General features: G+C 31.4%; 1 protein-coding gene and 1 non-coding gene across 2 annotated transcripts in view; one reads left to right on the top strand and one right to left on the bottom strand.

The window, feature by feature from the left end:
- The window catches only part of Phum_PHUM470900 (sox9, putative), a gene marked incomplete at both ends in the record, with an annotated part of 4,216 nt that extends 1,030 nt beyond the window's left edge, over positions 1–3,186 (top strand). Inside the window, one exon of the mRNA XM_002430228.1 lies at positions 3,035–3,186. Within this exon, the coding sequence (XP_002430273.1) occupies positions 3,035–3,186 (152 nt within the window). The remainder of the gene's footprint in view (positions 1–3,034) is intronic.
- Positions 3,187–5,467: 2,281 nt separating this feature from the next.
- On the bottom strand, positions 5,468–5,545 carry Phum_PHUM470890. The gene has a single exon (XR_009833538.1). It is a non-coding gene; the product is annotated as a microRNA, putative (microRNA).
- Between the last annotated feature and the right edge of the window lie 22,230 nt (positions 5,546–27,775).

The following is a 27,775-nucleotide window of genomic DNA, read 5'->3' as shown; positions in this document are numbered from 1 at the left end:
TTTAGGCGGGGGTGCGGGGTGGCGGTAGGAGGGAGCGGGGGTCAGGGGAGTGTTTGGCGAAAAATTCATTAACACAGGGTTTTCCTATATAATTTACGGCTTTAAATTTAATGTAATTTACATTTGAAAATTTTTCAGAGGAAAAATAAGAAAGTAGAAGGAGGAAGAGAAGGGGGAGGAGAGGGAAGAAAAACGCGTGCGTGCGTGCGTGGGAACGCGTGTTTAAGACGTAACACGTCTTTATAATTTTCCTCATTTTATTACTATTTTGTTATCACACGTTATTATTTTATTATTATCATCATCATTTATTATTCACTTTACTTTTTCCTTTCTCCCTCTTTCTCTCTCTTTTTCTTTCTCCAGACATTCGTCATTTGCCATTTATATTTATTATGCCGACTTTTAGGAGATTTAAAAAATATTACGTTTCTTAAGTCGGCGCTAAAACTTTATAAAAAAAAGAAAAAGAAAACAAAAACTATTAAAAAGTCAAAAACTCAACCAACAGGAGTGTCTAAATTTTTAAATAAACATTCAAAAGAGCAAGAAATAATAATAATAATAATAAATGAAACTATCGCGTAAATAAAAAAAGTGTCGGATGTTGAAAAAATATCAAGTGGCCGCCGTGGCCGAAGAAGAAAATGTATTGACATAACGGGTTAGGCCCCACTCACTCTCCTGCCCCACAATGACTGACATTTAGGCTGACGTATAAGCATTAGCAGATGATCGTGAACCACTTGAGCGGCTTTTTTTTTTTTTTTTTGTGAAGGGGTGTGCCCCCTGACGGAATTCACACTTCATAAATACCATTTATTATTAAATGAAATGCATTTTCGTGATTGACTCATTTTCGCTTTTGGTTAAATAACATCTTTTTCTTTTTTTTTTATACGTTTTTATGAATCCCGAAGAAAAAGAAGAAAGAGAAAGAGAGGAAGAGGGAAGAGAGAGAGAAAAGAAATTATTAAAAGAGGCTGAGAAAATATTCTCATGAGTGAAATATATACGTACATATAATTTTTCATTTTCCCTGTTGATGATGACGTTTTTCTTTTTTCTTTTTTTTTCTCCTAAGAATAAAAAATTAAAATTTTAATAAACTTTTTCCTTGTTTTTGGCGGGAAATGTGGGTGGGGGAGTAGGGGGCAAAGTAATCCCCGAAATTATCGATCACGACGTTTTCATTTTCATTTTTTTTTTTTTCAAATTTCAACAAAAAATATTTAATTTTTATTTAAATCATTCACTTCCGAATTACCAAATAATATTTTCTATCGCTTAAAGCGACCTTTGAACTTTTCCCCTCTCGTTTTTCACCTTTCATTTTCTCCCCAATAAATTACAACTATCGGAACTCGTGTGAAAAAAAAATCGTAGACAAAAAAAAAAAAACAGGTGTTGACAAAAAAATTGCGTTTCAAGTGGCAAATGATAACAATGATAATACTAATACTAATAATAATAATGATGATGATGATGATGATGATGATAAACATTATATTAATATTATACTTAGCCAAATGTAAATAAATAATGGCATTTATTCAAAATTTTTTGATAAGTGTTTTGACGATGATGATTACGATGATGATAATAATAAAAAATTATGAATTTTACGAGAATTTTCGATGAGGGGTTATTATCATTATTATCGTTATCATCATTATTATTAATATTAACGGTGAGAATCGATGGAAGGGGGGAAAAAAAACAATAAAAAAGATTTTCGGAATAAAATTAATAGGTTTTGAGAGTTAAGTGTTAACGTCGTTTTTTTACCTGTAAAAATTTAAATTTTGCACGATAATTAATTGCTCGACGTCGACGTCGACGACGACGACGACTACGTCGAAAAAACATTAAGTTTAATATTATTATTATTATATTGAATCGATGTGAAAATTTTGAGGTGAAAACATGTTTTTACGTCATTCATCCATCAACTCGGTTATTTAAGTTTCTTTAAAAAAATACCGAAATCGGTTTTAATGACCTCTTTAAAAGATATTTAACACTTTTTTTCCGTTTTTTTTTTTTGGGGGGTAGGAGAGGGGGATAAGAGGAATGGAAGGGGGGTTTCTATTGACACGTTTAAAATTTTTTTTTTTTTCTTAAAGAAAATAAATTATACTCGTGAGGTTTAATCGACTCGCGAGTTTAATTTTTTCCATTTTTTTTTGTTTGATTCTTCAGGCGACCATTTTGTACCACTTTTGACGTGACGTCACTCATTACATACCTGAGCAGCCTGAAAAATTTTTTCCTTAAAATTTTAATTACAAATTTATTAATTATTATTTATTGTTTGAAAAGATGAAAAGAACAAAACGAAATCGTCGAACATTTTTTTTATATAATAATAATGACGTCATTTTCTAAAAAAAAGAAAATTGTGAAAATATATATAAACGTGTCATTTTTAAATTTTTTTTATTTATTTCGACTCGATAAATTTTCAAAATTTATTTCCGGTTTACTTTAGGCAGGTGAAAAACTTTTTTGAAAAAATAAAAAAAACCGGGAACTCGTATCGTGTCGGGTAAGAAAATAAAAATGAATGAAAAAAAAAAAATTTACATTTGGCGTGAATTGTATAATCAGCTGCTGAAGATATCGTTTTATGACTCTTTTTCCCCTCTTTCCTCCCTTCCCCTCACCCCGACATCCCCCTTAACACCACCGCAAAACGGTTCCCAGTTTTACGTTTTGATCCCTTTTTTCAAATGCCTTAACACGTACCACCATCAAAATTCTTATCAAACACCAAATGTGGAGGTGTTTGTATTATTGTTATTATTATTATCATCATAGCCGTGATAAAAAAATATTCAACGCGGATGTTTTTATTATTATTATCATCATGATTATTTATTAATAAAATATTAAATTAATAATAATAAATCGAATGAGATTTTTTTTGGCGTCGCAACAACAACACACTCGTCAACGCGTCTCGCGTAATTTTATTATTATTATTATTATTAATTATTAATTATTATTGTTTCCAGGTCTTTATCAGAAGAAGGTAAAAAACCATTTATAACGGAAGCGGAAAAACTACGACAAGTACATAAGAAAAAATATCCCGATTATAAATATCAACCGAGAAGAAAAAAAGGTTCGAAATGCGGTCACGAGGGATTGTCAAAAAGTGATTCAATGAATTTCAGGTATTGATTATTTCGAGAGAGAGAGAGAGAGAGAAAAGCAGAAGAAATTTTTTTTAATAATTAATTATTTATTTACCCAGAAACATCAACAGATCATCTTACAAAAAGGAAAACTCAACAAACAATTGTCCAGACGTTAAATTGTCACACGGTAGCATGCAGGGACCACCGACGCCGCCGACAACCCCGGGAGAAATAAAACATTTTAAAATATCGTGTAAAAATTCAACACCAACAACATCACCACCATCACCGCCACCGCCACCGCCGCCACCACCTTCGGGATACCTTCAGCCGATATCCGAAACAGCGGTGACGTCATCAAATAAATATTTCGACGTTGGTGATTTTGGAGAAGAAATACAACAGGGTAATTTGATTGATAAATTTGATGGTACTGAATTAGATCAATATTTACCGGAACAAAATTACCCGTTCCACAACAATCATCAACACTGGTAAACATATTTATTATCATTATTATTATTATCATTATCATTATAATTATTACATATATATATTTTTTTTTTTTTTGGTAAACGAAGGAATTACGATCCAGAATATTCGCAATATACTGATAAAACAACAACAAATAATTTATCGCCAACAACGATATCGTCGCAACCGAATAACAACAACAACAACAACAACGTCGACGATACAAAGAAATACAAAAATTTAACAGAACAATCAACAAACATCTACCAAGAACCAGAACCAAAGAAGAAAAAATTTGAAGAACTGACAAAATTGACGACGACGTCGACGTCGGCTCCATCCGTCGCATCTTTTCGTTATTTAAGAGGAAACGGAAAAACTTCAAATTCGTCGATTACAAATCAAGATGGCGGCTATTCTACAAATATATACGCTTATCAGAGTTACGTCGATCATCAATGGTGGACAAATCCTTATCAATATGAACCCCCACAACCTCCTGTTTTTAACGTGACTGGATATTCTGATAATTGTTGGCAGGATTGAATTATTTAAAAAAACTACCCGCAGCAACAACTGCAACAACAACAAACAAAAACATCAACAAAATTATTATTATTATCACTATTATCACCCTTATCATCACCATTATTATTATTATTTTTCCCATTTGCGTAAATCTTCAACTCGATATAATATTAAAATAATAAAAAAAAAAGGGTCGAAAAGAAAGAGAACTTCAATGCCTTTTTTTTCATTTTATAGATAATAATAATAGTGATTGATACTACTACTACTACTACTACCACCTTCAAATCATAATAATAATGATGATGATGATGATAAGACGTTGTTTTATTATTTTCGTAAAATAAAAAATGTAAATAGAATTAGCTTTCGAAAATAAAAAATGGTGTCCAATTTTAACTTTAATAATTGATTACTATTTTTTGTTTCTTTTTCATTATTATCATTTGAATAAAATAAAATATACAATTATGTACTATCGTGTAATATAGCAATATTATTATCATTATTATTAAGGACGCCATTTTGAAAAATTTGTTTCGTGCTTTCGAGCTTTAAAATAAAATAATTAATATATAATTATGTAAATATTATTATTTATCGAAAAAAATTTTTTTTTCGTCACCGATCTCTTTAATAAAAACATTTGATTATTATTATTATTACTTCAAGTAAGAGATAATTAAAAAATCACTTCGGGGTGAGTGCGAGGGGGGAGGGGGGAATTGAGACGTACATAAAAAATAAAAATAAACTTTTAATAAAAAATTCTAATGTATTTTCAAATCGATTGATTGAAGTTTTTTTTTTTTCTTCATTAAAAAATTTTACATTTTTTCATCTATAATTTAAATTTTATTATTTAATAGCTATATAGACTATAAACTATACTGTATACAGCGCTATAAAAAATTTACATAATATTTTTTCAACCAAAAAAAAGTAAAAAAAAAAACTGAAAGGATTACCTTCAACTCGCCATATTTAATCTGTTATAATCTTAATCCTTAAAACAATGGTTATAAAATTAATAATAACAATAATAATAATTATAAATGAATGAATGAGTGAGTGAGTGAGTGAATGAATGAATGAACGAATGAATGATGGTGATGATGATGATGGTGGTGGTGGTGGTGGTGATGATGATAAAGACAACATTTCTTTCTTTCTCCTTCTCCTCTCTTACTACGTTGCACTTTCAATTTTCCTTCCATGTTCCAAAACATAAAAAATTTTCTGGAACGTTCTTCTCTCCCGAATCCAAGACTAAATATTTTTTCTTCTTTTCTTCTTCTTCTTCATTCCACACATGGAGTTCCATAACAAAATCAGCTTTCACAATGATCTCAGAATAACAAAAACTATCTGGCAAATCATTGTGAAAACCAGTTTCGTTTTCCTTTTTTTTTCTTCTATCCTTCCTTTTGACACAAAATCAAGTGCGGAGAAAACTTCAATTATTTCCAATCTGCTTTCCATCTTTCCTCCCTCTCTTTCTCTCTCTCCCTTTTCATCTACGTCATTTTCAATATTATTTCCGTTTCCTTGTCTCGTAAATTTTCACGAGAGAGAGGAAGGGAGCGCGTGAGAGCAAGTGTAAAATTCACCACTCGTCCTAACTTACAGTCATTGTATTAATAATAATATTAATAACAAAAATAATAATAATAATAATATTTGACGTTTCGTTTTAACATTTATCATTATCATTATCATTTATTTACGCAAAAATATCTTTCGACTACTTTTTAGACTACTTAATTCTTTTAAATTAATAAATCATTAAATAATAAAACGACATTCCTTTTCTCTCTCTTTGTTCCTCTCTCTCTCTCTCTCTCTCTCTTTCTTTATCATCAGAGTGCAATAGACTCTACATTTTTATCTTCGTACAAACAAAATGGAGAGATTGACCGATAATAATTACAAACGTATCGAAAAAAAAAAAAAAAAAAGTTTCCAATTTTATCATTTGTCATTTCATTCCTGTTGACAACAACAACAACGACGACAACGGCTACAAATAAATAATAATAATGATAATGATAATAATTGTAAAACAATTATGCCGTGACGAAAAAAGAATAAGAGAGAGAGAGGGAAAAGAATTCAATCACAATTCTCCTGAATGAATGATAAACGACATCGAATGAATGAATGAATGAATGAATGAATCTCGTGACCTTATCTTTACACGCTCTCTTATCTCTGAATCATGGCGGTCGAAGTTCACCCCGTATCACACTCTCCGTTTTTCTTTTCATTATTAAATAACTTGTTTGTTTGTTTGTTTCTTTTTTCCTCTTATTTTTTTTTCTTTTTTTTCTTTCCACGATTGACTTCCTCGTGAACTTTTTTTGTTTCTTTATTTTTTTTTTTTTTTAAATTTTCATTGACGCAACTTTTATTTTTGCCGTTTGACCTGAAAAAAAAATAAGCAAATAAATAAAATAAATTGATGGTGATGATGATGATAACGAAAATAAAATTTGGAATGAATGCAAAAATTTTTCTAAAATTAAAAACCCCCATTTCCCCTTCCCGAAAAAATTACAAGGAAGAGAGAGAGAGAGAAAGAGAACAAAAATTTATTTTTATTTTTGTCATTGACGTCATTGAAACGACGCGTATGACGAGGAAATTCCAGATTAAACGTTTGTTTCCTCCTTCGCGCTTTTACAAATAAATAACATTCAATTATTCGTTATAGTCGTCATCGTCATCATTATCATCATCATCACCATCATCATTATCATTATCGTCGTCGTCCTCGTCGTCCTCGTCGACGACGTAATCATCAAAAAATTTATGACAATTTTTCAGTTTTTTCTTTTCCTCTACGGTTCCTTTCATTTTTCCTTGTATTTTTTTCTGATTATCATCATCACCATCATTATCATCATCAACGTCATCAACATCGTCGTCGTCATATTCATCGTCAGAAATTTCTTCCCTTCCCCCTTCCTCTCCCCAAAGAAAAGAAAAAACAAAAACGTGAACGACAGATGAAATAATCAAAAAAAATCATCATTACAATTAAAGCTCTCTTTCTCACGAGATTTTCTGTCTTTCTCTTTGCCTCACAAATAATAATAATAATAATAATAATAATAAATGTTAAATTTTTCATTGGTGCCAACTTATTAATAAAATAAATAAATAAATTTTAATTTTTTTTTTTTTTCTGTTACTTTGAAGAAATTCAACAGTCGCGGTGGCTTAAGTGTCGTCATTTTGACATTTTTTTAAAAATATTCTCTTTGTCTTGCTCTTTCTCTCTCTCTCTTTTTCTTTCTCCCCCCCGTCTACGTTTTTCTCTTTTTTTTTCCCGTCAACAACAACACAATAAAGTAAAGCTTAATTAAGAAAATTTAGTCGAAAACGACCGAGTACCCCCCAACCTATTAATTTACATTGTTTCCCTCCGACTCGGAGACATAATAATAATAATTATTATTAACGTTAAAAAAAAACCTACGAAATCGAGCATTAATAATAATAATAATAATGATGATGATAACAAAACCCCACCTCTTTCCGTTTGATTCAATTGTATTTTTTAAATTTTTTCCTCATTTTTTTTTCCTTTTCTTTTCTTTCTTTTTTTACCATTTTTTACCTCACTATTAACAACTACATTTCGTTATCATTATTATCAGTACTACAACTACAACTACAAACAAGACTTTCAGGATTTCTTCGTGGTTTTAAGCAAGAAACAAACAAAACATGTTTTTCCTCCCCCTCGCATTCAACTTTAACAACGATCCACGAGATGTGTGCACGAAGATTCTTTTTAAATGTTTTCGATGATGGTGGTGGTGGTGATGATGATGGTGATGATGGTGGTGTTGGTGCTGATGACGATGACAATGATGATGATGATGATGATAAAATTTTCTACACGATATCGTAGAATTCTATTCAAAAAAAAGAAAGAAAATAATTCACTGAAGGTAAATGAAAATTCATAATAATTTCAAATAATAACTTTCCCACCTACCTTTTGTGTCGTCTGCTTTGGCAAAAACAAAAAAATCCTCAGGAACTTTGAAACGAAAATTCGTGTCCTTTTCTTATTTCATCCCATACATGAAGAAAAAAAATATAAACCGATTAAAACAAAAAATTAGTTACAATAATAATAATAATAATAAATTTAATCATCCATCTTGGAATTCGTCGTCGCAGGTCGCAGGTAAAAAAAAAAAAAGAAAACGCAGTTGAACGCAAGCTAAAAGCCTAGAATAAATAATAATTATTATTATTATCACAACCGCACAAATAATAATAATAATTATTAAATAAATAAAAATAATCGACTGTTACGCACGACAAAAAAAAAAGGAAAAAAAGAAAAGAATTTTCCATTATCGATAGCACAGCAGACGACATGTTTGCCATGATCAATTGATGATGTTTGAAAAAAAAGAGAGAGAAAGAGACAGAGCGAAAGAGAGAGAGAGAAATGAGAGGAAAAAAAAAACTAAAATTCCAATCGATTGATTGATCGATTAATAGATCGATGAGTTTAATAAAAAAAAACAAAATGGCGAATGAATTTCGTTGCAATTTTTCGTACTCACCGACAAAAGAAAAAAAAAACTCCGACATTTTAAAAACACTTCTTTAAAAAACTCGTGAAATAATAATAAAATTTTCCTCTTTTCTCTCTCTCTCTCTCTTATTTGCCATAATTTGTTCGATTGCGCAGCAGCACTGTCGTTGTTAATCGTTCGAGCATGCGCGTTAACTTCCTCTTTCTCTCTCTCTCTCTCTCTTTTTAACAATTATTCAAACTAATCTTGGAAAAAAAAAGAAAAAGAAAAAATTAAAAATGGCGGAAGAAGAAAAAATAAATAGTACACAATATCATTCTCATTATCATAATCGCAATCCAAATCGTAAGTCGTTATTAATAATAATAATAAAAAAGAAGAAAAATCGTCGTAGTCGTAGTCGAAGTCGTCGTCGATATCGATTCGATTTTCGAGACTCGAAACCGCACACTTTACCACCACCACCACTACTACTACTACTACTACTTTTTGTTTGTTTTTCTTCTTCCTTCTTCTTCTTCTTCTTCTCCTTCTCAACGAACGAGCAATAAAAAAAAAAAAACCAGCGCATTTAATTAGCAGCCATTTTTCTTTTCTTCTATGCGTTACGTCATCACCATCATCATCATAATCATCGATTCCGTTGCGATTTTCGCGCCGAGTTTCAAACGTCCTAAAAAAAATAGTAATAATAATAATAATTTTGCTCTTTCTCTAACCTTTTGGACAATGATGAACGAATCGAGAGGAACATAAACAAACAGAGAGAAAGAGAGAGAGAGAGAAAGGAAAACCTTTTAAAAAAAAAATTCAACAGGATTTCATTTAAAAAAAAAATAACTTACCTTCTACATTAATTATCATTATCATTATCATTATCATTATTATCATCATGTTTTTTCCTGTAAATAAAACAAACGATCGAAAAAAAAACAAATTAGAGAGAGAGAGAAACCAAGAAAAAAAAAATTAAATTAAATTTTAACGCGTACATGATTAATTAATACGATGAAAATTAAAGTGAAATTATTAATGACGTGTTAAGAGTGACGTAACGCACACACGCACTCACTCGACAAAAAAAAATTAAAATCTTTTTTTTTTGTTTAAAAAAAAAAAAGGTACTTTAAAGACCTTGGGAAAAAAAAGAAAAAAAAACACAGCAGACGACGAAAATACCGAACAAGATCATTCAACTCATTCTAATTGAATTAATAATATAATCAACGAACGACGTGTTCATCATCATCATCATCATCATCATCATTATTCTTCACAATCAGCTGTTTCCTTTTTAATCAATTAAAGTTTCGTTTAGTTTTTTTTCTTTTTCAAAGTTTACTGTCAGGTCCGAACGAATTGACCGCCGACATATTTCATCGTCATCACCTGAAACTCTTTAAATAATTTCTAGAAAAAAAAAGAACAATTTCATTCGATTGTTGTGTCTTGTATTTTAGTGCCCAAAAAAATTTTTTTTCCCACCATCATCATCATCATCATCTTACCGGAATCATTTCATTTATTTTTCTTCGGATGGAATCGATGATGGCGGCAGTGGCAACGGCGGCAAACGAACGTTTCGCATTGTGATTTCAGGCATAAAGTAACCTCCGATGATGATGATGATGATGATGAATCCATAACGCATGAATTGAATAAAAAAACACCAGGCCAATAATAATAATAATAATAATCATGGTCCTTGCCCTCAGCCATGCGTACTCGATTATTTTTTACGTATCTATATACGTAATAACCTTGGTAAAAAAAAAAAAATTCAAATCCTTTATTTTAGACTCGAGATCCACCATGATTTCGACGTTGGTTGATGATGATGATGAGGAAAAATCTTTCTGCGATTCTTTCTGAAACAAAAAAAACAGAAACCATAAGATAATAATAATTTTTTTTTTCGAAAACGAATTCGTTTATTTTAAAAAAACGCGCGTGCGCACGGACAAAAATTACATTCGAAAGGGCCAAAAAAAACCTGAAAATGAAATACGTGACAAATTGCTATCGGGAGGAAATAAAACAAAAAAATTCGCAATTTTCTCTTTAAAAAAAAAAAAAAAAAAACGAAGGAGCGGAGTGGAATGTGAACCCCGACAACAACAACAACCAAAAAAAAAAAAAACAAATAAGACGTGAAATGAATTGAAATTTCAGGTTTCGAAATCGCTCTAAACTCAGACACGATTTTTCGTGAATGAATTTCCCACCAACACCATCACCACCACCGCCGCCACCACCACCACCATCATCATTATCATCACCACCAGAATCTTCTTTTCATTCAGATGATTTCGTCTGCAACAATCAGCAGGTTCGGGGCAAACGTTTCAATTTTTTTTTTTTTTTACTCTCTTAACTTTGCTTATGGTATGTATACCAACCCCGTTTGTTCGCTTTTTTTTTGTAAAACTGGAATAAATTCGAATCGAATACGAAAAGAGAGAGAGAGAGAGAAAAGAACCGAACGAACAAACAAACAAACTTTAAACCGGTGAAACAAATGGATGGTTGGATGGTAGGATGGACGGTCTCACGATTTCACCAAAGATTTTCCTTTGTTTGTTCTTTTTCCTTTTTTTTTTGTCCTCATTCTCCCTTCTCCCTGCCCCCCATTCCTACCACCTTTTCCTCCGGGAACTTTCTCCAGATTTAAAAAAAAAATTTGCGATAAAAAATGCAAAAAGAAAAATTTGATTTTTTTTCAAAGATGGCATTTAATTTTTTTAGAACGAGTCCGCCATTTTAATATTAAAAGTTTGTCGAATTAAAATCGTGAATCGTGTAGTTGTTGTTGTCGTTTGTCGTTTGTTGACTGCGCTTTTGTGTCATTTAAATTTTTAAAAGAGAAAAAAAAATGATATCGGAATTCGTCAAGTTTTATTACGGTCGATTAGATTTTATATGCCTGAATCGTTTGACTATTCATTCGAAAACAAAAAATATTCATTCACTCATTCATTCATTCATTCATTCATTCATTTATTTATTGGGTTCACACAGTCAACGAGGTGTGCCTTCATTCAGAAACAACAAAACAACAACGCTTCTTTTATATGCGTTAATTAAATCAAATTTTTTTTTTATTTCTCCCTTTTCTTTTTTTCTTTTTTTTTTTCGTGCGTTTTAGTGCGCAACAACAACAACAACAACAACAGTTTTCAATTTTGCGGATGACATTATTTGCCAGCAGGAAAATTCACTTCCGTTTCCGACGTCACAAACGCATGCGCGAAAGAAAAAAAAACACAAATTCCGATCTACTTTTTTATAAAATGATGGCGACGAACGACATTTTTACCAGTCCGACAAATTTTCCAGTTTAAAATTTAAATCGACTGGAATTCCTTATAGAGAGAGAGAGAGAGAGAGAGAGAGAGAGCGACGAACGCAGTCCAATAATTTAGATAAGAAGAAAAATAAAAAAATAGTAGTAGTAATAATAATATTAAAAGTATCGAAGGGGCCTTGAAAACATTCTGTCGTATAACACGGGACAAACAGGTGCAAATAAATTTTTATTTAATTTATATATCGAGAAACGACGACCCGTGAGATAAAAGAATAAAAAATAAAAAAAATATAAAAAAAAAATTAGTGCGTGGCAGAAGAAAATTATTTTTTAAAAAAAATAAAATACATCGAAGTAACGGTAATTTTGTTCATTTCGCAATAGCCATTTTATCCAGGGACATTTTTTTATATCCCTGTTGATTTTGTTGTTCTTGTTTTTGTTGTTGTTGTCTAAAAGAAGGGAAACTACAAAAAAAAAAAAAAATTATTTCTTCAACCGGTTAACTATGTCGTCACGTCGAAGGTAAACACGAAAAAAAAGGACTCTACTCCACTTTCTTCCCTCCCTTCCCTTCCCTTCCACACCTCCCGATAAATTTTCACATTTCCAGGTCAGAAATTCTTTTAAAAATCAAAATGGTTGGTTGTTCGTCGAGTATCGTTGAACTTTGCCGTGGTTGGTCGTCTTAATTTGTGTCGTTAGTAAATTCTTTGCTAATTGCGAACTAAAAATTCCGTCCGTCGTGAGAATCGGTCTTCGGGAGAAACTTTTAAAAACATTGACGGTGGGATAATAGTGAAAGAGAGAGAGAGAGAGAGAGAGATACACACTTTCGCTACGTTTCTTCTTCTTCTTCTTTTTTTCCAAGAACATACGCTAATATAACTTCTCTCTCTCTCTCTCTCTCTTTAAGGAAACATTTCAATTTAATTGATAAAATCAAAAACCGTATTCTTCTTTTTTCGAAAGAAAAAAATTTCACGTGTGTGTGCGTGTGTGTATAATACACATTATTTCAAATGAAATTCCAGAAACTTCTTTTTTTTTTTTTAAAGTCTGGTTTACGTTCCATATATAGTATAACGGTTGTAATTCTTTTTGAAATATTTAAAAAAAAAAATTTTTTTATTATCATCATCATCTCCGCCAAATGACGCAAAACGTGTCATTTTATTTATATTTTTTTCGTGCGTGTGGGTAAGAACGAAAAACGTGGACGTTTCGACCATGTGCACGTAATACGTAAACAGGTTCGTTCTAAAAACTTCCCCAAAAACCCCACCCCCCTTTTTTTGTTAAAAAACTTTCGAGAAACTTCGAAAAAAAAAAAAGGGGAGCAGGGAGTCAACGAACGTGAGCTATATATTCTTCATATATATATATATATATATATATATATATATATATATATATATGTGAAGAAGTCAAGTGGTAGCTAACTGCGGCACTGCTGATAAAATCTTTACCGAAAAAACAGTGTTTCAAATCATCATGACGTCGCCGTCGTACCTGAGCATGTGAGAAAGAGAGAGAGAGAAAAATGAGAGATTGAAAAACGTGTAAATCGATACATAAACGACGTCGGGTGTCGGTTTTCTTAAGGTATTCCATCTCTTTCTTTTCCTCTACTTCTCCATATATCTGTCTCTCTCTCTCTCTTTCTTTCATCTAAACAGGCACGGCCAAACGAATACCGTAATAAGATGCATAATTCAAATCCTTAAAAATGCTGGATGCAATCTTTCTTTTTATTTTAAAATAGTCTAACTGAGATAATATTATGCCCTCGAGCAACGCATTCCTTTCTGCATTCTTTTTCGATCCTCATTTCTTCTCTCTTTTTTTTTTAATTCTCTTCCGATATATAACTTCTTAGCTCTCTTTCTCTCTCTCTCTCTCTCTCTCTCTCTCTCTTTCTCCCCCGGAACCTCCTTTACCAGTCTGCAGCTTCTCGCAAAGGAGGCCACAGACCTACGGTTCCAAGCATGTAAAAAAAAAAAAAAAGTATTTTAATTTTATTTTATTTTATATGTTAATGACGTATGCACGGTTGTTTTCGAGGAGTTGTTTGTTGTTTGTTGTTCGAATTCCTTTCGCGCACGCACACACACACACACACCACACGAAAATGAAACAAATAGTTTTATGTTTATACATTGACGTCGCCGAATTATTCTTTCAGACAAATCGGCGGCGCTACTCTTTAATCGTCTTTTAAAACAATAAATAAATAAAAATAATCGCACACAAGAAACAAACAAACAGACAACAACAACAACAACAACAAATAATAATAATAATAATAATAATAATAATAGTACAAACGACCGATAAATTTACAAAACGGTTTTTATCGAACCTGAACGTGTCAACAAGTTCCAAAAAAAAAAAATGTTTCCAAAACATCTTCATTTCATTTTCTTCACAGTGAGACACTTTTTAACTTATGAAACAACAACAATCACAACGACTACGACAACAACAACAAAAAAATCCGTAATAGTAAATTTTTCACTGGCAAAACAAAAAGAAAGAAAGAAAAAAAAACTCATTCAAATAAAAAATCACGTAGAATTTCATTGAGTCGAAATAATTCACGCCGCCGTATCTACCTCGACCTACTCATTTCCTACTCCATTCGACTGAACAAGGAGTCATTCAATCAAAAAGTTAGCAGACGATGATAAAAATTTATTTTTAGTTAAAAAAAAATAAATAAAAATTGCATTTAATTCGTCATCGGCCAATATCAATTACGTACACGAAAAAAAAAAATTTGCTCTTCGTGGGCTGCTCCGCCGAATGGGCAGGCGGCCTAAATTTTTTTTTTTTAAAATCCTACACACGTTTCGTATTGTTTTTTTTCTCTCTCTCTTTTGCTCCGCCATTCGAAAACTCCTCCGGATTCCTCCTCTGAATTATTACGTTTTATTTTAAAAATTATCCAAAGTTTTAAAAAACGAAAAACCTGATGTTTGAAAAACAAAAAAAAGAAAAAACTTAAAGGAAATGAGAAACGCACCGTCGTCTCATTCCTTCCTTTTTTCAATAAACCTGTAGGTTTTACATTTTAACCACGCTTATATTTCTTAAGGATACAACAAAACAACAACAACAAGGACGACGACGACAAAGTTGATGCAACACGTGGGTTTAAAACAAACGTCCTTGAAAATATATATATAAAATTAATTTTCACAAAATTGCCATTTTTCTCGTTCGATCAAATTAAACACAAAAAATTTATTTATTACGAACAATTTTACTATACCGCCGAACCGCCGATTCGTCAAATCCTCATCTTCAAAAAGAAAAAGGTGTGAGAAGGGAGGAGGGGTGCAATTAAAAATTACGATTGCGACGATTATGTAAAAAAAAACAAAAAAAAACTTTTACCAAAAATAAAGACAAAACCGCAGGCGGCGGTGGCGGTGGCGTCGGATCGACGACTGATATCACAATCAATACCTGATTTCATATCGGCGGGGCAAAAAACGTGTTCCTCAAAAAAAAAAAAAAAAAAAAAAAGTGCGGGCAGAGGCCTTGATAAACATGGCTTTGCTTTCGGTTCAGCTTTTGTTGTTGTTGTTTTTGTTTGTCGTCGTTTCGCTTGTTCAATTAAGCTCAAGGTTGTTAACATCACAACAAAACAACGCGAAAATCACTTTTCTTTGTTTTTCTCCTTGTTTGTCTTGATCATTTCGACCATTGTCGTTCCCATGGGGTTGAATTGTTCTACAACAACAACTTTTTATTTATTTTTTTATTTATTTGTTTGTTCGTCATCAACTTCCTGTTCGTACTTCTAAACGAAAGTACGAAAATTCATTTAAAAGAAAAGTATTTGTTTGTTTGTTTGTTTGTTTATGCAAAACCTTAAAAAACAATACAATTCAACAACAACAACACGTTGATTTATTCTTACGACAGTTGGAAAAAAAATTAACCGTAGAGGAATTTCGCTTTATGAGCTTCAAATAAAAAAAAAAAAAAATCAAACTCCGGTTCCAGGATTTTATAGCCCGTGGCATGATCATGAGTACTTCATTGTTTTCTCTTCTATTACTCCTACAATTATTATTATTATTCACATTGCAAACCGTGATTTATGACTTTAAATCACAACTAAAAAAAATTCCCACAAACGCTCAAAAACAAAAGAAATAATAATAATAATAATAATTTCAAACCTTTTAAATGCCGCACGACGACGACATAAAATGCACATTATTAACTAAAAAAAAAAAAAAAAAAACCGCGAATTGTATGCGAATTTCACGAAAACAATGAATCGAAGGAGGGACGGCAACAACAACAACACGATCAAAACTGAAAACAAACAACACAAAAAACATACAAACAAACCACGTGGGTTGATGAAAGAAAAGAAAATAAGTCATGGGTTAAAACAAATCGTCATTTTCGACGAAAACAAAAATGCCAATCGATTTTTTTCCTTCTTCTTCTTTTTTTCGCATTCCGATTATTTAAAAAAAATTTAAATGTATTTCAGGTATGACCTGAAAGAAAAAAAATCTCAAAAACCCCCGCCCCCCATTAAATGGAACAACATGACCAAAACAAAAAAAAAAAATTTTTTTTAAAACGGTAAAATCTCCTACACGTCAAGTCGTAAGAGAGGCTAACAAGTTATTTTATCATTATTATTATTATCATCGTGAAAACGTAACAACTAACTTTGCGAGATCAAAATATAAGTACTACTGCCTTTAATGGATTTGACGAAGGAAAAATAATAATGATAATAATAATAATAATACCGAATTCAAAAAATACAAAAAAATTTTATACGTTCTTGACCTATAGTACGCGGCGGCGTACCTACGACGGCGTACCTTGACCTCCTCGAGTATATTTCAATTTTTAAAAGATGGATGATGAGTAAAAATTGATAAGAGGGGGTGGGGGTGAGGGTGTTGAATTTCGATAAAAAACAAACACACAAAACGCTTTTCCATTTTGTGAAAATTCTAATTTATCTGGAAAACAAAAAAAAAGGTAGACGTTTTCCAGAAATGGAGAGAAATAAATCAAATCGATAATAATCGAAGACGAATTGGTGGTGGTGGTGGGGGTGCTGATACACCAAGATGGCGGCGGTGGTGGTAAATGTAATAAAAAAAAAAAGTTTTGTGGGAGTCATCGTCAATTCGTTGAAAACCAACCAAGAGAGCCTTAACAAACGTGATTAGATTATTCGCGATATCGAGTTTACGCCATAAAAAGATTTTTTTTCCAGTCGACTCCCGGATTCCAGAAGAAAATTATTATCATTATTCTTACACTTTTCCAATAGGTAATAAATTTTAATAAAAAGAAAAACTGCTTACCTCGATTACGGAAAAAGCCGTGAAAAAGAAAAAACAATGATTCCACTGCATCCTCTTTTTACGGGCTCTGAAAACAAACAAAAAATAATAATAATAATGATGATGATAATAAATTTCCACGAGTGTTTAGCAACAAATTCACCCATAATAATAATAATAATAATAATAAATAATCTGGAATGGAATTCTTTGGAAGAGAATTTAATGGAAAACAAAAAAAACAAAAGAAGACAAAGTGAAAACATCGAAACGGAAATCACAATAGCCTGGAGACCTGGAGAAATATAAATTTTTTTGTTTTCCAGGAACTGGGTTAAATCCCGGAAAAGAATCATGACAACCAAAATGAAAAAAAAAAAAAAAACCCGGAAAAAAAACAAAAAATGTCGCGAAAAATAATGAAAATTGATATTGATGATAAATGATTGCGTTCGATTTGTTTTTATTCGCTACGGAGCGCACGCGCACACACGCACACAAATTTTTAAACCTACGAAGCCTTTTTTTGTTGATTCGCGTGAATATTAAGTTTAAACTAAATGATAATAATAATAATAATAATATATAAAATCGAATGATTATAATAATTCAATTACGCGTAGAGAAAAAAATGTCATGCCAGGAAGGGGGGGAAGGTTTGATTGATTTTACTGACGGGTACCAACCGAACTCGAAAGATCACGTGGTTGTACCACAAGTACAAAAGTTTCGTTTCCGGTTTTCCTTTTGAATCGTGAATTAAACCGCAAATAAAGAGTGCAAATATCCGAAGAAAGACACAGAGCATGAACCTTTCGAAAAGGGAAATAAATCAAAATTTGGTACGTAATCTCAAAATCTGAATCTGTAACCACGATCGATCGAAACCTGAAAAAATGACAAACAATCATCTCTTCTCTCCTCCTCCTTCCACGAAATTTTTACCCGATTAAATCGGAAAAGGATCAGTAGTAGTTTTTAGGCGATTTTTCGCGCAAAACGCGGCATAACTTTTTTAAAAACAAAACAAATTTCTTTTCCATTTGTCCTTTTCCTCCTTCTTCCCCTCCTCCTTTGATAATTCCGTCCGTAATCTTGACAAGTTTAAAGCCTAATAAAATTTTCTGCGGGTAAAAGAGAGAGAGAGAGAAAGAAAAAAAGCTTATCAAAAGCAAATGTGCTCTCGTCGCGCGACCCGATGATGAACAAAAAAAAAAAAAAAAAAAAAAAAAAAAAAAAACGAAAGTTGACCTCATACAAAAATACATTATCAATTCCAACGAGGTTGACGCCATGTTGATAAGAAGTCGCACCCATGTGCGCATGCGTAAACGCAAATAAAAAATAAAAAAAATAAAATATTTGTCCCGTTCAAAGTTGAACTTTGTGAATTTTTTTTTTTTTTGTTTTAAATCAACGTTCAAACGTATTTAAACGCGCGAGTACATACGCGCACACCTACACGCGCACGCACACAATTTCATTTTTCAATTTAAAAAACTTTTAAAAGTCTTTAAATTTAAAAAAAAAAAAATTTGTATATAGTGAATAAATTTTGGCAAAGATCGTTAATTACACGTTTTTTTTCTCTTCTTTTTACTTCCGTCATATTTTCCTGACACTGCGATGAGTTTATAAAAAATTAGTGGCAGTAGTGGTGGTCGCGGTAGTAGCGTTAGCAACCTTTTTTTTTTGTAATCATTCGCCCTTTAAAAATAAAATAAATAAAAAAACGAAACAAACCGTCTGTGAATCACAGAGCTCGTTTCTCAGTACCCCGACAACCGGAAACTATTTTTATCAAGGCATTTTGTCGCGTAAAAAAATTGAATAAATGTTTAAACAACTATTTCGAACGTATCGTGGACGGGGGGTGAGCGAGGAATCGGGAAGGGCTTCAAAGTAAAAAATTTTTTAAAGAAACCGGAAGGAGACGGACGAGAAAACTTTCAAAGCTTAAAACACTTTTTAAAAAAAAATGAGAGAAAATGCAAAATTTTTTTTTTATATACACACACACACATATAAAATTATTTTCGTTCGCTTTCAATCATCATCATCATCATCATCGCCACCATTTTTTTTTTCTTTTCTCGGTTGTTAATTTTTTCTAGTTGTTGTTGTTGTTGTTGTTGCCTCTTTAAGTTCGTACGTGAATATTCATACAACCGAGATAATCATTTTTAAGTCGTAATTTTCTTTTAAAGTTTTTTGACCCAAGAAAATTTAACAAACTACTACTACTAACGTTCATTCTATTTTTTTCATCATCATCATCATCATCTACTTTTTTTCCTCTCTCCTCTCTCATTCTGAGTGGGTCAAATATTTAAAAAGTTCAAAAAACCAATTGCCCTCCTCTCTTTGTTCTTTCTCTCTCTCTCTCTCTCTCTCTCTCTCTCTCTCTCTCTCTCTCTCTCTCTCTCTCTCTCTCTCTCTCTCTCTCTCTCTCTCTCTCTCACTCACTCTATTCATTTATCTTTTCACATTCGTTTTAAAAAAAAATTCAATTTCGTTCACGATCGAATGTGAATTTTTTTTTTTTCATTTTCAAAAATCAAAAAAAAAAGAATTTTCTAGAACAATCAAATCAATAACAAAAAAAAATTAATTTACCTTTCGAACGAACGCGAGCGTAACGCGTTTATAATCATTTAATAATTTAAATTATTATTATTATTATTATTATTATCGATAATAAACACCCGAGTTAATTTAAAATCCGCAAGGAGTGGGGGGAGGGGGAAGACAAAAAAACACCGTTTCGAACAAAAATTTTTTTTTTTTAAACCGTCTGCTTTCGAATTCGAACAACAAATGCAAAGTCATCACTTCCGGTTTTACGAAATAAAACTTGCGAACCCTCGTTTTTTTCGTCGTCGTGCCTTTAGAAAAACGAAACTTTAAAAATCACTTCGAAACCCTCTCTCGCGCGACAAAACAAAAAATTCTACTTGTGAATAATAATGATAATAACAACAACGATTCCGGAATTAAAAAAAAAAAAAAAAAAAAAGTTAATAATAATAATAAATCACACGAAACGATTCGATCGTGGTAGCAGCGCATACAGTGAGAGAATTCGTTTCTACTGAACACAAACTCGGAACAGCCGTCTGTGGGAAAATATATTAAACTTGTTGTCTATTTAAAACGAGCTGAGTGTTAGAATGTTCTTTGTGACGGTTTCATTCATCGAATGAGAGCCCCCTACTTCTCCCCTACCGCTTCCCTCCCCCTACCTCCTTCCTCTCTCTCTCTCTCTGCGTTTCAAAGCATTATGTACGTGCGTGCGCGTGTTTGTATGCGTAAGTAAGTACACTTTCCTCCGATGATGTTGTTGTTGTTGTTGTCCTCTTCTTCATCATTGTCCCCTTTTCTCCTCCTTCCCCTCGTATTGACTTCATTGCATTACAAACAATGTATGATGATGATGATGATGGCCTTCGCTTTTAGTTTTTGTTGTTTCTCTCCGACTCGTCCGTCTTTTCTCCTTTCGGCGTTGCGAGAATAAATTCTCTACATTAGTTAGTTAGTTGCAGAGACCGAATGAAAAAGAGGAAAATAAATGAGGAAGAATGAGCGAGGGGGAGAGAGAGAGAGAAAGAGAGAGAGAGTGAGAGAGAATGAATGATACGTCAGAGGCCCACATATTTTGCGCATGCAAAACATTCATTCATTCGTTAATTCATTATTAATTCATTCAAAAACAACAAAAAAAAAAAAAAATTCAAGCTCCCACGAAGTCATTGGAATTTTTTTTTTTTTTCAATTTTATAATAAAATGCAAGTGTGAAACAAAATCAACAAACAACAACAAACAACAACAAAAACAATCAACAACAACTACGCGATTGTTTTATGCGTTGCATCACACACACACACACATCCCATAAAAAAAAAATTTTTTTGATTTTACGTCATCGTCGGATCGATAATAAGTACAAAAATTTTTTCACGGAGAACATTAAAGAGAGAGAGAGAGAGAGAAAATGGCTGGCGTCTTGTGGTAAAAACATTCAATGAATGAATGACTGACTGACTGAATGATTTCACGCGTGTGGGATGATGTAAATGACACCTTTTCGAAAAAAAAAATTTTATATTTAATAATAAAATAATAATAATAATAATAATAATAATAATAAACATTTCTACCAATTTTTACTTCCGTCGTTTCACCTGATGAAAAAAAAAAAACCCGCCAAAAATTTTTAAATTTTAAAATTTTTCGAAACATTCGAACGGGGAGGAAAAAATTTTTTTTTGCGTTATTTTGCGCAAAAACAACCGTCACCTTCGTAGATCTCCCTTGCCTCCCCTCGTTCGTTTTTCTTCCTTTTCTTTTTGCCTTCGCAATCATTCCTCGTCATTTTTTCCCGCCCCTCCCTCCCCCCGTTTTTACCAACTTACTAAAAACTACGTTACGACTTTTTTTTCGTTCGCCGATTTTATTTTTTTACTCGTAATGAGTTTTCAGGTTTTACTAGTTTTTCATTTTTTTTTTTTCTTTTTCGTATTTCTCCCCCCGTATGGTACCTCTCTCTCCCCCTTCCTCCTTCTTTCTTTCTCTCTCATATCGAGTCAACGGAAAATTTTCTTTTTTTTCTTCAACAACTGCGACTTACGCACTCACATAAAAAAAAAAAAAATTAATTAATTTTTCGCATGCATAAAAAGTTGTTTTTACTTAAAATTTAAACTGTTTCAATCAAATAATAATAATAATAATAATGATACTGATAATAATAATAATAAATCGTGTTACGAAACGAATGCAATCCTATTTTTATTAAAATCCCCTAACCGGAAAAAAAATAAAAATAAAAGTTACACGCGCATTTTTTTTTTGGGATTCGAAAAAAAAATCGTTTCGGAGTTTAAATGTTTTTTTTTTTTTTTTTTCATTTCCATAAAAATAAAATAAAATTTCATGGATGAAAAAATTTGACGGTTACCTGAATATTTCAAATAAAATAATAATAATAATGATAATAATAATAATAATAAAGTTCATTTAAAAAAAAAAAAAAATAGAATAATAATTATTCTAAGGAGGGATTTATTCTTATTTATTTATAGTAGAATCATTTCATAAATTTTTTTTTTTTTAAATTTTCCATCGGAAAAAAAGGAGGAGGAGAGGAGAGGAGGAAAGAGAGGAAACGGGGGAGGGGGAGGGAAGGAGGGAAAGGAACAATTAAAATTCAGACGTCTGCTTTTTTTTTTTAAATTGAAAACAATGAGAAAAATTTAAATGTGAGCAGGCGCGGCAACAAGGTTTGATTTTAAACCCAAAAATTTTAATTTTTACATAATTTATATAAAAAAAAATTTCGCGTAGGTTTTTGGCGAAGGTGAGACAGGCAGACAGAGAGAGAGAGAGATAGAGAAATAACGAAAGATAAAAAGAGCGAGAAAAAAAGAGAGAAAATCCACGATTCGAACCCGGCTGGTTTTTTTTTCGTTTTTCTTTTTCATTTTCTCATAAACCGTTATTGCATAAGACGACGTAACGTTTGAACGGTTGTTGTTGTTGTTGTTGTTGTCGTCGTCGTCGTCGTCTTTCGAATCCGAGTTTCTTTGTTAAAATATTTGCATTTAAAAAAATTTTTTCTTGTTTTTTGTTGTTGTTGTTGTTGTTGCAACAACAACCTTTGTTCTGACACTCGTTTCCCTTCTCCTCCTTCCACCTTCCACCTTCTTCCTTCCTCTCCCTTTTCCCCTCTCACACTTTTCAAAAGCCTATACATGAGATTTAAATTTTTTTTTTTTATGACGTCAATAACGATTTTCGTCAGGAAAAAAAAACCATTTCATAATTGGCGCCATCGTTTCATTTTAAATTTATTTATTTTTTTTATTTACTTTGACAAAATCGCGCGCACGCGCACAGACACACAGAGAGGCAAAAAAATTTTTCTGTTTATTTTTTACTATTTTTTTTTAACTTTTCGTCGTCATTTGCGACGACAAAGAAATAAGGATTATCATCAAAAAGTTTACGAAAAATAAAGGAAAAAAAAGGAAAGGAAGGGAAAGGAGGTCGCGCGACAAAACGACTAAAAATGGGGGGAAAATAAAAAAAATAATAATAAATTTTCAAGTTGGCAAAACTTGAAGAACGAGAATTTAAAATTTAAAATAGTAAAAACATATCATAGGAAAAAAAAAAAAAAAAAAAAAAAAGTCGTCGCTACCGTAGGTGAATTAAATAAGAATTCTTGCTACTAAATAAGTAAAAAAATAAAACGAATGATAATAATAATAATGATAATGATGATAAATAAATTAGTGACAGTCGAAAAAAAATCTTTTTTTTTTTTTTACGACTTTTCACGGCGAAAATTTTTTTTTTTTTTAATAAATTTTACGACTCGAAAAGTTTAAAATTTATTTTATTATTATTTTTTTTTTTTTTGAAAGAAATCAATAGTTTGTGACGTGTTTCGTGTCTATTTCCTCTTCCTCTCCTCCCCTCTTCTCTCCCCTTTTTTCCTTCTGCTTTGAAAGAAAAAAAAAAGAAAATCATTCGTTTCAAATCCGATTTTCATTTTAATCGGGAAAATTTGAAAATAATAATATAAAAATACGCGGGAAAAACGAATCATTTCGTCGTGGCGGCAGAAAAAAAGAACACATATTGCAAAAAAAAAAAAAAAGTTTTTCCGATTTGTTGTAGCAAGCAGACGACAACGACAACAACAACAACGTGGTAGCAACTTTTCCTTCTTTTTCCGATAGGGAAATTATTTATTTTCCATCGCACTACCATACTTTCCTTCTTCCTTTTCTCTTTTTAAATAAATAAATAAATAAAAGACAAAAAGAATTTTCGTGAAAGAAGAAAAAAAAAAGAAAGAAAGAAAGAATTCACTTCTAATTTTTTTTTCCCCCATTTACTTTTCGTTCGATAATAATAATAATAATAATAATAATAATAATAATAATGATAATAATAATAAAAAAGAAATTCTTTTTGAGTTGTAATGAAATCTGAGACACAATTGTAAAGAACGAAAATAGAAAATTCATTCGATTTCAAGCGACTTCCGCCAAGCTCGAATATACAAATTTCTCATTGGACTATTTAACAAGGCCCTCGCTTCGCCTTCCCCCCTCTCCTCCCCTCCCCCTACACTCTCACTCTCTCTCTATTTCTTTCTTTTCGTATCCCGGTAGTCGTTTTGAATTGGGTCATCGCCCACTCGGCTAGACGAATCCCCCCACAAAAAAATATTTTTCTTTTTTTTTTTCTTTATTTTATTTTATTTTTTTCCTTGTCGTCGTCTGTTGGTACAACTGGACAAATAAAAATTAATAAATAAAATAAAAGGGAAAAAAAAAAATTTGAATTTCGTTCCAACTATTTTAATGTCTTTTTCTTCTCTTTCTCTTTCTCTCTCTCTTTGTCTCTTTTTCTTTTTGAAATTTTCGGTCGATTTGCAAAAAAAAAAATTTTCCAATCTTTATGTTTTCAAACATTAACCTAAATAATTTAAAAAAAAAAAACAACGACAATAATAATAGTCGATACGTTATTAAATTATTTACCACGTAATTTATTAAAACGTAATAATGGGGAAGGTTTGGGGAAGAGAAGGGCGGGCGAGGAGGGGGAAAACAAGGGTTCGACGACAATTTTAATATTTTTATTTATTACAACAACAGTCATTTACAAAAAAAAATCGATTAATCGATTTCAATATTATTAAGAATATTAATAATAATAGTAAGTTACAAACGAAACGAACCCCTTAAAAAAACCACGTAATAAATAAATAAATAAATAATCGTATTAAAATCCTTTTTTGAAAATTCTCCCCTCATCCCATGTGGTTAGAATACAAAAAAAAAATCACCCAAAATTTTCATGTCCAAACGCGCACGCACCCTCTCTCTCTCTCTCTTCCTTCTCCTCGATCTCATTCGTTTCAATTAGGAGGAAAAAAAAGAAAAACCTACAAACAATCATTTATTAATTTTTTTTTCCTTTTTTTTGTTTTCGTTTTCGATTCGTTTACCTGATGTCGATGATACACGCGTATATTATTATTATTATTATTATTATTATCCACCATTAAACACGACAAGGCTACTTGTCGGAGTTTTTTAAGTATTTATCCGAGGTTTCTACCCGATTCCTTAGGGACAAATACTCGAATTTCGGTGGTGCCACTTATTATAAGATAGCACCACATCAATTCTTGAAGGTCTTCCTGAGTCCGTCTTTTTCGATGGGAACGATTTGTCTCCTGAACTGGGCTCCGGTGACTAACATCTTTGGAGTGGCCAGGGTCAGAAGCAGTGAAATTCACATTCTCGTCGAGCTGCCTCAGGTCGACAGTAGAACAAGATTTGTTTTTTGGTTCTTACTTTGTCTTGTTCTCATTTTTTTTTTTTTTTGCTCTTTTAAGCCAACAGCACGTGGCGTTCTCAGACGGTCACCCATCCAAGTTTGCACCACGCCCGATGCTGCTTAACTTCGGTGATCGTACGGGAACCGGTGTGACCAGCACGCTATGGCCGTTGGCTTATTATTATTATTATTATTATTATTATTATTATTATTATTATTAATATTAATATTATTTTTATTAAAATAGTTTTTATTGACTCTCTCGTAGAATTTTCTCGTACGAAAATAAATCGTCGAAAAATACATTCAAAATCATTCGTGTCATCTCTCGTTGTCGATTTTAATTAATAATGATAATAATAATAATGATGATTAATTCGAACAAAAAAAACTCTCGCCCGATTTTCCGAAAAATAATAATAATTATTGTGAGAGAAAAAAGATGGAAAAAATATAAAAATGGCGACTTTGTATCCTCCAACTGTCGCAGTCATTTCCATCCACACACACACAAAACGATTCCAAAAATACATAATAATTACGTATCATCATTGTTAACCGTAATGAATGATCATCAATTATTTTCTTAAATTACGACGACGTGTCAATAAACAATAATAATAATAATAATAATGATAAAATAATAACAAAAAAAGATTCGACCGAAAAAAAATAAAACAAAATTTTTTTAAAAATCATTCTGTATGTGTGTGTGTGCGTACGTGCGTGCTTGTAAGTGGATCACAGCAAGTTGTATAGCAATAATATAAATATTAATAATACGAAAATGCAAAAATTCCACGTACGAAAACGATGATAATAATAATAATAATGATAATATATAAATTTTTGAAATTTTTCAAGGCATTAAATCACAAATAAAAAAATTCTTTTTTTTTTTTTTGGAGTTTTCCTCCAGTATCACGTTTTTCGCAAAAATTTTTTTAACTTTTTAAAAAACTTTTCTTCTTTATTTTCTCTCTCTCTCTCTCTTCCTCCCTCTCTCTCTCTCTCTCTCTCTCTCTCTCTCTCACACAAACTTTTTAACGAGTAACTAAAAATGAAATAATAATTGAAAAAAAAAAAAAAAAATTTTTTTTCTTTGTAATTATTAATCCCACCGTGCTTTGTTTACTCTCTCTCTCTCTCCCCCTGTCTCTCTTTGTCTCTCTCGCTCTCTCTCATTTAATTACCATAACTTTCATGTCATGTTTTAATTTTATCAAATGATTCGTAGCAAATACGGGGATTTTTTTTTTAAAACAATACAGCTAGCAAAATAGTAAACCTAATAAAATAATAATATAATATGAACAACCACAAAAAAAAATAATAATAATAAAATGCACCTTGATCGAATCGAAACAAACAATAATAATAATAATAATTCGAGGCACATTGCCAGAGTTACAAAATTTCGTGGAAAAAAAAAAAAAATTTTTTTTCATATCGTACAATATTCAAAAATAAAATTTAATGGAAAAAAAAGGTAAGAAAGAAAATAATTTATGCGATTGCGTATACGTGCGTGAGTGTGTCGCACTCACTCATGTAATGTTTAAAGTTCTCGAAAAATCTACGAGAAAAATAAATTTTTAAACCAAAATTTCAGGTCAAATTTTATCATCACCGTTTTTTGTTAAGGTAAACAATTATCTAATGTGAAACAAAAAAAAAAAAATTTTTTTTTTCGTTTTGCGCTAGAAAATTCCCCAAATTATATCAACGCTTTGATATTTTTTTTGAAAACCACAATTTAAACATTCGAATACTCAAAATGACCGATCGACATTTTACACCTGGAAAACAGCACCTGTCTCTGTCTCTGTTTCTCTCTCTCTTTCCCTCTCTTCCCGTCTTAGATAAATTAAAAAATATGGTTTCTGTTGTTGTTGTTGTTGTTGTTGTTACAAGCAGGTAAAAATTCGAACGGTCCCGAATACTTACCGCCGAAATCATTTATTCAATCAACAATCAATCAATCAATCGATCGATCGATCAATTAATTAATTTTTTTAAATCACGAAAATTTGAATTTTCGATACAAAAAAAAATTTTAAACAAAAAAT

The sequence above is a fragment of the Pediculus humanus genome, genomic scaffold (assembly GCF_000006295.1).
Source record: "Pediculus humanus corporis 1103172108251 genomic scaffold, whole genome shotgun sequence".
In the NCBI taxonomy this organism is placed as follows: Eukaryota; Metazoa; Arthropoda; class Insecta; order Psocodea; family Pediculidae; genus Pediculus; species Pediculus humanus.
Note: the sequence above shows the minus strand (reverse complement) of the source record. Positions and strands in the feature narration are given on the sequence as shown.